Here is an 11,399-nt window from a genome sequence, read left to right as displayed (position 1 = left end):
CTATGAGTGTTTTTGTAATATTTATAAGTCATTAGAAATGAGACCGTAAAAAATCTGTGGCTATTATTCCGAAATATTAGTGCGAGTTGGCAGCCATCTAAAGGCGAGAGAGCGAGGCGAGAGAGAGAGACAGAGAGAGAGAAAATGGAGTCTCCCTTCAAGGCGGATATCCTGAAGGGGAAGGTGGCGCTCGTAACGGGAGGCGGTTCGGGGATCGGCTTGGAGATCTCCACCCAGTTCGGGAGGCATGGCGCCGCTGTCGCCATCATGGGTCGCCGCCGCCAGGTCCTCGACGCGGCCGTCGCCGCCCTCCGGTCGGAGGGGATCCGGGTGAGCCGGCTCTGCCCCAAAGATTCGACCTTTCACTGGACTTTCGTGTCTGAGCTCCTATTCGGTCCTCGGAACGAGAAATTGATGTTTTCCTCTGTGTCTGATTACCCTAATGACATGTTAAATTGCTTTGCTTTATGTGTTCTCTTCAGAGCTTTGGAAGCGTTTCTTTTTCGTCTTTGATTATGTAGCATATTCTGTAATTTTTGAAGGGGCCGATGTTATTTGATTGGATCAATCAGTGTTCAAATGCTCAAGAGCTCTACTCAAATGTCATCTGGGTTGAGTTATTTTGACAAATTGATTGACTATGCACAGATAGAAGAAAGTTCAAATAATATACAAGAATGTCCTAACTTGCATCATCGGCGAGGGTTTGAAGCCTCAACAAAAGAATTACAGCCTTTTTTTGTCTCAAAATGGAACCAGAGAATCATTTCAACCTAATACACTAAACTCCCTAATAAACCAGCAACCATCCTGATAATGTTGTCCTCATTAAGAAACTAGCAGTGTGATGTTAACCTTTTTAACTTAGATGAGTTCGATAACTCAGATTATGTTTGAGAAGCTCATTAATTCCAACCAAGTTTGTTTCTGAGTTTCAACCAAATCAAGTTAGGCAGCAAATCAACTCGAAATCTTGACGAGTTAACTCGATTGGCTTTCAAGTTTGGTTGATGAATTTTCGAAATATGGATCTCATTTGTATTGTTTGTACTACACTAACCTTTATGTTTGATATGATCACAGGCAATTGGGCTTGAGGGAGATGTTCGTAAGCAGGAAGATGCAGCCAGGGTTCTGGAAAAAACAACTACGCATTTTGGAAAACTTGATATTCTTGTAAATGGGGCAGCAGGCAATTTTCTTGTGTCACCAGAAGATTTATCACCAAATGGTTTTAGAACAGGTATCTGTGTTTCTTGCAGGATGTTGGAGGGTACAATACTTTGATTTGATCATTTCTGACTTTCGCCCAAACATTTATACATACAAATCAAATTTATCGTGTAATTCTTGTAAGAACTCATTTACCATAATGCATTCCTTGTTGAATATGATTGGCATTCTAATAGCTTATGGTTTCTTATTGCTTTGAGTTTGAATTTCTTACAGATACTGGCTGCTAATTAATCAAAGCTTCTTTCATTTGAATTTTCCAGTGATAGACATTGATTCAGTAGGCACATTCACTATGTGTCATGAAGCCCTAAAGCATCTGAAGAAGGGAGGACGAGGAGAAGGTCCATCTACAGGTGGCCTTATATTAAACATAAGTGCAACTTTGCACTACACAGCTGCTTGGTACCAGATCCATGTATCGGCAGCCAAGGTATGGTTAAACAAACTTCAGCTCTTGGTGCATTTGGTACACTTGCCTGTAACTTGTGCCCCTTTTATTATCACTAGGCAGCAGTTGACAGTATCACAAGGTCTTTAGCCCTAGAATGGGGAACTGACTATGATATAAGGGTCAATGGTATTGCACCAGGACCAATAGGAGACACTCCTGGAATGAGGAAGCTTGCACCAGGAGAAATGCAGAGTAAGTCTAGGGAATACAGGCCTCTGTATAAGCTGGGGGAGAGATGGGATATCGCAATGGCTGCACTATATTTGGCTTCTGATGCAGGTTTGTGAGCTTTCTCGTTGCTGATAATAAGTTGTTTTTTTCAAATCCTCCAATATTGTTATTCTTATTTCTAAGTGCATAAAAAATGCCATCTCATGAATATCCTTGTGGCAAATTATCATGGGGAACTTCCATCTTCATTGTGTATGATGGAAAATGGGTGTGGCTAGTGAAAGAATGGGGTTTCCAACCTTGTGTGAGGATATATATACACGTTATGTTGCCGATTTGCCCTTCACCAACCTGTGTATATTTTCACCTATTGACAAAGAATCAAAAATGAGATTTTGATCGTGCTTTAATGTCAGTAAAGGAATGTAAATTGGAGAAGACAAGGTTTGGCACCAGGATAAGATTGTTCAATTACAATCTAGGTGACTAAGGTTTAAATTTCAAAGTCAGCTTTTTGCATACAAGCATAAAACTATGTACATTGACCCTTCTTAGACTTTAGAAAAATGTAGATTGGATTGGAATGGGTAGATTGGACGAAACGGTTCAGTGGATTGGAAAGATGCAGATCAAAGATGAGCCCATGCTAATCCTTGATAAGAAGTGTAAATCATTCTGTATTTGCTCTTGGTATTGCTAGCCATCTGTTTACGTCGCAGAGTTCCTCATGTACCTTTCTTTTGTATCTATTGGTGCTTCATCAGGTGGTGTTGGTCATCAGATGCTTGAAAATTGTCCCTGTTTACCAGACAGTATTTAGAACTATTTGTGGTGAGGTCTGGGTACATTTAGGAAAAGTTTTCTAGACTTGCCAACATTTGGTCATTGACAGATCATATGTGGATAATCTGCTTAATTTATTCTATTATATGGTAGTCACCTTTGGTGGTTTTGTTCACTTGGCAGTTTGTTGATGAACTGCACAGTATGATGTGAATATATGGTGCATATGTTTGTATGCATTATGATGTTGTTAGTATTACTGATTATTAATAACAGAGTTTTTGCTGACACCTTATTTTTCATCCTACATTGGCTAAAATTTGGACTCTAGTGTCATGAACTGTGCACTGCCTTGGATTCTTATCATCATGAACCATAAGTTAACAAATAGTTGGTAAACAGGGTTTACGAAGGTAGATATTTTCAGTTGATATTGTCATCAATGTCACTTTAGCTAGTGTTGCTCTTCATTATCCTATCACATCAATTTTTGAACAGCAAAGTCTAGCTTAGTAGTACTACGAAAATCTACCATCAAAATCTGGCAACTGGTAGGGCTCATTGTGTCTGATTGTTATTGAAAAGTTCTATTTTCTAGCTTGTTCTTGATCCTATGTTTCTTTAATTAATCAGAAATTTTCATTACACTAATCAGACACTCAAACATGGATTCAAACCTGAGAAACATCACTTATGCAATAATGAACTAACTGCACTGGATGTCTCAATAGAGAGGGATTATCTTATGTTTTATTTAATACTCACTGAACAATTTTTGTGAAGTTTTTCTTGTATCGGCCTGCTATTTGTCAATGTAATGCCAAAATTACACATTTGTCCTAATTTGCTAATTGTTTAAGGTAAATACATCAACGGGACTACGATGGTTGTTGATGGAGGACTTTGGCTGAGCCATCCACGGCACATTGGGAAGGAAGAAGTGAAAAAGTTATCAAAGGTAGTAGAGATGAAGTCGAGGAAGTCACCTGTTGCTTTTCCAGCCAGCAAGCTGTAGTGGTGCCCCTTGTTATTGATGACATTGTTCTAGGTCCGGATTTTTATGCCTGACGTAAACTACCACTAGTATAGTTTTTGAACATAGTAAGGAGTTTCTCATTATAAATCATGAAAAAGGAAGGTTAGAATTGAAGGTTTGCATCAATTGCATCTGAAGGCATCTCTACGTGGTTTATATGTGATCAGAGATAATAAGTCATGGGAGTTTTATGCTGTCAGCTCCAATGGCACCTATGGAAGTCTTCATGCCTCACTGATGACTTAGCAGCAGTAGTTCTGCATTGGCTTTTATGTTACAATACTGAGCCTTGGTGATGGTTACTGGACTTGCAATGGAAATTAAACACCCATGTAGAAATTATATCGATCGTTAGGCTCATGTTTTCGGGCAATTTTGACAGAGCTTTTGCTTGGAAATCTCTGGTAGGTTTAATCTTTCCTTAACTTCTTGGCCAGGAATGTTGAAGCTTGATTTCTTAGCATGGCTTTTTATGTGTCAATATTAATCTGGTAACAATAGGGAAGCACTGAATGCCACATCAACATCAAAGGAAATATTTTTCAGGCAATTTCACAGCCCAAGATTTTATCTGATGATGTGATGAAAGGCAACCCAAATAACTGATCCATTAATTTGATGAGTTTAAACCACATGACTCATGTTTAAACTCAAATTAATGATAATATGTCAATAAAATTTTTATAAGCTAGTTGTTCAATTTACTTTTGAGTATTATAATTTCACCAAAGGGTTTGAGGTCAAACATAACAGAATCAAATCTATTCTCCTGGTGTACATAAAACTTAATCCAATAGTAGCTTTTCATTATGATAGGACTCGATGAGCCGTTCTGACCCAAACTCCTCATCACATGTAATAATAGGAATTTAATCTCATCCACGGATAATCCGTTCCGACTCACATCCCTTATCACATAGGTCTTGATAATATCTATCAAGACATAGACTGATGGAATAACTGTTAGTAAAGCTAGTTTGATTAGGACTTGCATTATATGTATATGACACACAAAAAGACTGTATAAACTGGGAAAAAGCATTCTGGCTTGTTCATATGTGTATGGTTCCCAAAAATAACATGACAACTAGGTGAAGGCATTGTTTCTCTTAAATAAAGTACTGGTGGAAAACAACTTGTCTAAAGAACTCATCAATCCAGGAGAACCATTTGGCTCAGTGTTGACCTCAACCACTTCTCCAGAAACTGGAGAATTGACCTTCCTGGTTGCCTTCACACTTTCAACTGCACCAAAATTCTTTCCCTGAGCCACAGCTCCAGAAACTAATGGCAATTCAACATATACAACATCACCCAAGTGATCCTGGAAGGGAATAATGCAAAGAATTCATGAAAAGAACAAAAACGTAGAAGCTGCATAAGAATGTACATAACTAATATAACAACAGAACAATAACTAGGTTTGCAGTAGGAAGAAAAATTAATCGGATGAAACCATAATATGAATAACTATATAAGAATATTTTGGCTAGGGTCTCCCACATTGTCGAGACAATTCAGATGGCAGTAATGGAACTCATCCAGAAAATAAAATCACCTGAGGATACCTGGTTATTCCTATCATTGCAGAAGAGCTATCAACTTTAACCCACTCATGCGTGTCAGCATATTTCAAATCCTTAATAACTGCACAGAAAAATGATCAAGAATATGATCAGTATTATATTCTTCAAAGGTATTTGTTAGCATAGTTAAAGGCGCTAAACGCTAAAGATTCCAAAGACAAGCAAACTTTATATTGTATGCAATGTATTTTGACCTTTTATCACCACCAAATTAAAATATTGATTGACAATAAAATACTACAGGCCCACAGAGCAGTATTTGAACAAAACATCAAAATGTCAGCTGTGAAAATAGTTTGGAAAAAAATACAGGAGTGACATGATAGTATCAGAGACAGGAAACTGATACAGCAAAAAGAATAAACAGTTTTAGCAATCTCAACTTTAATCTAGTCAAATTGCTTAGTTTTATGTTTATTTTAAAAAAAATGTTCTTGCATGTTGAACTGCAGGATCACTTCGTCGGACTCCGATGGATCTGCTACAAAGCATATATGATATCAACTTACAGCTTAAGAATCCTCACTAAAGTGCATATTTTAACAAGTTTCACAACACTTCGTTCAAAGGACATAATACAATGAAGCCATAAGATAGTTCCAAAGATTAGAGTGAGGGGACAAACAAGAGTTCATACGGACATTTGTACACTATGGGAGGCGGCCCTGCTTAAGGATGGAAAGGGAGTAATTAGCAGCATCAATGAGGTCAGCAATGTTGTGGAGAGAACGTTCTTCAGCTCCGAACAAGAAGATGCTGCGGACCTCTGCTTTCTTGGCGAGACGAGCCGCATGGGTGAGTGGGAGTTCTGGGGAGTTGAGGCTTCTCAATATCTGACGGTACAATGACAAAACCTTTGCTCGGTTCCTTGCCAAGTCTTCAGTGGTTGCCCATATTAATCCTTTTGCCATTCTAATTGTGCAAATGCCTTCTACAAAGAGTTCAAGAAGAAAATTACAACTCCTAAAACCAACATAATAGTGGTCTCACTGGAAGCCCTGTAAAATTAATACATCAAGCAAAAAAATTTGGACCAGAAATCCACATTGATCAGTAATTACAACAATATACTACCGTTTGGAAAAAAATTATAGTGAGCAGAAAAAAAGCTAGGGAAAGAAAAAACAACAAATGGAAACCAACCAACTTGAGATCCCTCTCCCAGTGCAAAACAAATGAAGTCATGGACAAATGATGGATTGGGGAAAGTTGCCAAACCAAAACCCTGGGCAAAGTCATCAACCATGATGTCCCTTATGGATAGAATTCAGATGGAAGGTACATGCAAACATGCATACTTCCGATGATGGATGGGGAGGTGCCTACAAGTCCAACAGAATCCAGCAAAGGAGATTTGATGAGAAATATAGATTATTCCAGTTCAATGGACACTTACATGCAAACTAAATTGTTGTACCTAACACAGAAAATACCTCCTTTTAGGAAAAAGCCTTGTTAAAATAGAAACACAAGTTACCAGAAGATTCTGAGTACATGATGATTCTAAGATTCACCCTGCATAAGCTTGCTACTTTCATTGCTAAATTCACTCAACCTAGTCTAAATAATGTTCTAATTGTGAGTCACATGATAGTTGTTGAATTCCTTGATCTTAAGAGAACTCTCTACAAGGGCAATGCAATCCTAGCCCCTTTTCATTGGATGGTATATCTTTCTGCAAGAAGATTACTTAGTATAGATTAAGTGAACCCTATAACCAAAGGTAGCTAAGTCTCCCACTCGTAGATACAAAACCAATAAATCCAACCACATGGATAGTTTTAGACTTAAGTTTGAATTAGCATCGGTCAACGCAACCAACTTATTTGCTTAAACGTCACAATGAACAAATTCATATATATGTTACACCATTAGAGAGTTTTTCTAAAGATTAAACGATTCATCAGCTACCATTATAATACTTAACACAAGTAGAGATTTGGATGGCATGTAACTCACAATTAGGATGGTAATTGTCAGATTTACCCAAAAAATATTGATAAAACTTCTAAGTCCAAAGAACTACTTTCAAAATCAGCACTCCAAGCGTCCTGCACTATAAGTGGCACAGTCATTTCTCTAATGATCTTAGTATTGCTCCATCTAACTAAAATGTTGGATGAACAACACTTCAGCTATTAAAGGGTGGGAGCAACCTCAGCCCTTCCCACCCATGACATGAATAAAGGTCGAATATATTCTTTTCGTATCATCAGAAACTACTGAATAAAGTGATTCACATAATGCTGGTTAACAGGAAATTTACTACCACTTTTCATCTTAATACTTGTCAATCTCACAACTCCACATAAACCACCAGTTAACAACTGTGATAACTGCAATCTCACCATAGACCGATGGTCTTACACTTTATTTTGCTCATCCTCTCTACCACCCTCACTGTAACAATAATTAACCAACGTACAAGAGGCCAAATCATCCATCACCTTCACTCCAAGGTGTATATCAGCCAACACCAACAAAAAAAAAGTACTCAAATCAAGCGAAAAACAAGGAAGAATAAGAGAAAACATCACGAATCGATCATCGACTACAACCAAAATCCCAAGATCATCAGTAAAAATCTCATTTTTTGACGGGTGTACGATGATCCAACCAAGAGCAAGCAAAACCCATCCAGAAAAATCCAACCTTTCGCTCGGAAAGATCTAACGAGACGCAGCCACCCAATCTCGCCATCCACACACAGACATAAGCCCCAGGAACTACCAAAAGAGAAGATTTCGAAGATTATGGATTCACCAGTGGAGAAGCCTCTGTGAAAGATCGAGATCCTCAAGCAGGAGGCGGTTCTCGAAGCCCACCGCAACCTAGACGCCTTGGCCTTCTCCGGCGCGCTGCTTTCGTTTAGTCTCACTAACCCGAGTCGGGCGGAATGCCGCACTCAGACCGGATATTGGAGGGCCGGCCGGAGCAGGTGCTACACACGTGATGTTCATCGGCATGTAGCGCTCACATGATCCAGAAGCATTTAGCTATTTTTACACACGTGCTTCGCACGTGGTTGGTGGAAAATAAATCAGTCAAATATATAACAAGAAACAATATATTATAAATAGCAATTCAGTAAGCATGAATATTGATAACAAGGAAAAAATTATGCTGTAACATAATAAAGCTCAATTGTCACATCTATTATTATTAGCGAATTTGACTCTATTTCAAACCCGACTTAATATTTATTTTAATCAATTAACACATACCTTAATCCGATTGATTGTAATCTAATCTAATATAACTTAGATCAGTTAGGCACATATATTTCCATACAAATCCGATCCAGTGGCATCAATCATTTGCAACATGAGCTACAAGATTGGACCATGATACGGACTCGAGATTGATCCAAATTGAATCCGGTGTTTGATCCGCCGCAACTTGCGGCTGTCGTTGCACCGACTGCTAGAGATAACTCGGTCACCTCCTCACCTCTCATTTGTTCGTGTCTCTCCTTCGGTCGGTGACATTTCCGATGGTCGTGCGACCGCTCGGCTTAGGGCCGTTTAAGTGTTAGCGACGTATAACGACCTGAATCAACGAGGACTAACTGATCCAACGGCTGAGATCAAATCAATTTCATATAGTCAACCTGTTCAATCCCCTTCCCCTTTCTCTTCCCTTCCCCGAAACCTAAACCTTACATCCAATTTTCTCCGCAAGATCGCTTCTCATTCGAGGTTTCTGCACTCCTTTAGGTTAATCTGGTTGGTCCGGTCTCGGTGCGGATGGTTGTGATGGAGGATCTGATACGGTCGATCGAGTTGTGGTTGAGATTGACGAAGAAGCAGCAGCCGCTCGTGGACCCTAATCTTGATCCCGTGCTGCTGGTTCCCGGGATCGCGGAGTCGATACTGACCGCCGATGATAATGGGAAGGAGGAGCGGATGTGGGTGCGGATTATTATTGGCGCCGATCATGAGTTTCGGGCGAATGTCTGGTCGGAATTTGATCCTTCTACCGGTAAAATTTTGATATTTCTGCATTTCCTTTCTCCCCAGTTCTTTTAAATGAGGCAATAAACTGCAGTAATTTTGAAGGCACGATAAGTATTTGTGCTTGCCTTTTTCAAATATCACATAGAATGTATAGAGGGTTAGAGATTTTATTTAAAAAATAGAATTTCAAAAAAAATATTTATCTTTTATCTATTTATTTATTTTTTATATTTAATTATGTTCATTTTTTAAAAATTTATTTGATGTTTTAATTGGATTTATTGGCTATAACTACACATACCCATTTGGATGATTATTGTTTGAGCAGTTGCACATTAACTTTTTTATATAAAGAGGATCTGTTGCTTGGTTTAGTTATCAAAGAGTTTCTCTTCTTGTTTCTAAGATTCTTCTCGAAGAAATCTCTTCTAAGATTTTTTAAAATATTTCTTGATTCTTCTTTTTATTTGATGTTGCTCCGTTTGCTTGTGATACTGTGTTAATCTTCTATAGTCATGCTCTCAATGGAAGAATATCGATCTTATTCTTGGGGACGGATTCAATTATAAACCTGCTCGAAGCGGTGGAATCATTCTCTAGGACAACTGATAGTGATTCCAAGTGACTTCAAATTCTTTTTGTTTTTTATTTTATTAATTGGATTGGATTTAATTTTTATTGTTCATATTTTACCCCAACAATCTAAAGAATGAAAATCCAATTTCATCAAATGGGGTTCCTTTTCCTACCAATTTCTTTTGACTTTGAACTAATGGGTGTATAGTTCCCGTTCAAAATCTCTTCTTTTTGTCCTTGATGTAAATAATGTGATTGTCTTTGTCCTTGAAAGCTAAGATATTGGAGCATATGATTTTTCATTCCTTAGATCAAAGAAAAAGAAGAAACAAGGAAGATTATGGAAAATCTTAGAGGAGATTTCTTAGAGAGAAGAATCTTAGAAACGAGAAGAGAGGACTCTTCCACACCTATACCAAGTAATCATAGCCAATAAATCTAATTAAAACGTCAAAGAAACCAAAGAAAAGCAACAAACATAATTAAATAATTAAAAGGAAATAAATAAATTGATAAAATATCAACAAAAGAAATTTTGAGACTGTGTATAGGAAATTTTGTATATCTATTTTTTATTGTTATAAGAAGTACTAGATATGGGGAATTACTTTCTCATATTCTCTCAGTACTTCTTAGTGCTGGCATCCATTGAATTTATTTATCTCCCTTTCTTGTTCCCAAACTTGTTTCATTTTGCTTGTTAGCCCTTCTCCTTTATTTCTTAGAGAAAACATTATTGATGTTGCCTAATAATGAATGAAGTTTGTTTTTCTACTGCACATAATGACTTTTTTCTCATGATAAATTATGATACTCATTTTTTCTTTTCTCATGTACCTGTTTTAACAACCTAACAAGATAAGATTACATCTTTTTTTTGTTTGACAAAGAAAAACAGAAATAGTCCAAAGCTTATGTTTGAATTGTGAAGATTGAATTAGAAGGTTATTTAATATGTACGTAGTTGAATCTCACTAAAAGAGTATGTAAAAGCTATTGCCTAGGGGCAATTTGTTATTTCTCACCATCTAGCTTGATCTAACATTAATGAGATATTGCTAGGCTTGCAGCTAAGGCTGCTAGCATGCCTTATGGTAGATTCATTCTGGAGATAAAAGTCTATATGTGTTTTTAAAAAACGTCAAAGGGAATTATCTGAATCCTTTGTTTCCATTTTGCTTTGTCTGCATTAGTTTCTATCGTGATACTGACCAACAAACACCTTCCTTGAAGTTAACCTTCTTTTTGCTAGTTTGTAGGAACTTATCATCTGTTAATTAAAATTATCTTTTATCGATTATTTCTGCATCCTGTTTCCTCGGATTATACAAACTCCTCAACTTCTCAAGAATTCTTGTATATATGTATATATATACATGTATATGTATATATATATACATGTATATATATATATATATATATATATATATACATGTGTATATATATATATATATATATACATGTGTATATATATATATATATATATACATGTGTATATATATATATATATATATATACATATATATATATATATACATGTGTGTGTATAAGTATTTGTTTTCTCTTAATCGGCCTTACGCTTAGAATTTATTTTGACTTGAGAT

The 11,399-nt window shown here is 37.0% G+C and overlaps 3 protein-coding genes across 7 annotated transcripts; 1 reads left to right on the top strand and 2 right to left on the bottom strand.

Annotated features, from left to right (window-relative positions):
* Positions 1-86: 86 nt before the first annotated feature.
* LOC103969191 (peroxisomal 2,4-dienoyl-CoA reductase [(3E)-enoyl-CoA-producing]) lies at positions 87-3,791 on the top strand. The gene is made up of 5 exons (XM_009382660.3): positions 87-330; positions 1,084-1,243; positions 1,497-1,666; positions 1,744-1,966; positions 3,502-3,791. The coding sequence occupies exons 1-5, from the start codon at positions 145-147 to the stop codon at positions 3,654-3,656; spliced, it is 894 nt and encodes a 297-aa protein (XP_009380935.2). The 5' UTR covers positions 87-144; the 3' UTR covers positions 3,657-3,791.
* Positions 3,792-4,681: 890 nt separating this feature from the next.
* On the bottom strand, positions 4,682-8,168 carry LOC103969645 (glycine cleavage system H protein 2, mitochondrial-like; the record flags this gene model as incomplete). Its single annotated transcript, XM_065140240.1, has 3 exons — positions 4,682-5,001; positions 5,236-5,324; positions 8,027-8,168. Coding segments are annotated over 3 exons (468 nt in total), but the record flags the coding sequence as incomplete, so codon positions are not given.
* On the bottom strand, positions 4,940-8,160 carry LOC103969166 (uncharacterized). Of its 5 annotated transcripts, none has more exons than XM_018821215.2 (5): positions 8,027-8,148; positions 6,407-6,585; positions 5,905-6,191; positions 5,246-5,324; positions 4,940-5,001 (listed from the first exon to the last, which is right to left on the bottom strand). In XM_018821215.2, exons 2-3 carry the CDS (start codon positions 6,507-6,509, stop codon positions 5,914-5,916), a joined length of 381 nt encoding a protein of 126 aa, XP_018676760.1. In that variant the 5' UTR covers positions 6,510-6,585; positions 8,027-8,148; the 3' UTR covers positions 4,940-5,001; positions 5,246-5,324; positions 5,905-5,913. The 5 variants fall into 5 exon arrangements, with proteins under 5 accessions (XP_018676760.1, XP_018676749.1, XP_018676764.1 ...); XM_018821204.2 differs by having other exon boundaries at positions 5,905-6,194; positions 8,027-8,147; XM_018821219.2 differs by lacking the exon at positions 6,407-6,585 and having other exon boundaries at positions 5,905-6,194; positions 8,027-8,160.
* Positions 8,169-11,399: the final 3,231 nt, after the last annotated feature.

Source organism: Musa acuminata, chromosome BXJ3-2 (genome assembly GCF_036884655.1).
Source record: "Musa acuminata AAA Group cultivar baxijiao chromosome BXJ3-2, Cavendish_Baxijiao_AAA, whole genome shotgun sequence".
NCBI classification, from domain to species: Eukaryota; Viridiplantae; Streptophyta; class Magnoliopsida; order Zingiberales; family Musaceae; genus Musa; species Musa acuminata.
The sequence above is the reverse complement of the archived record's forward strand: the minus strand, read 5'-3'. Positions and strand labels throughout refer to the sequence as shown.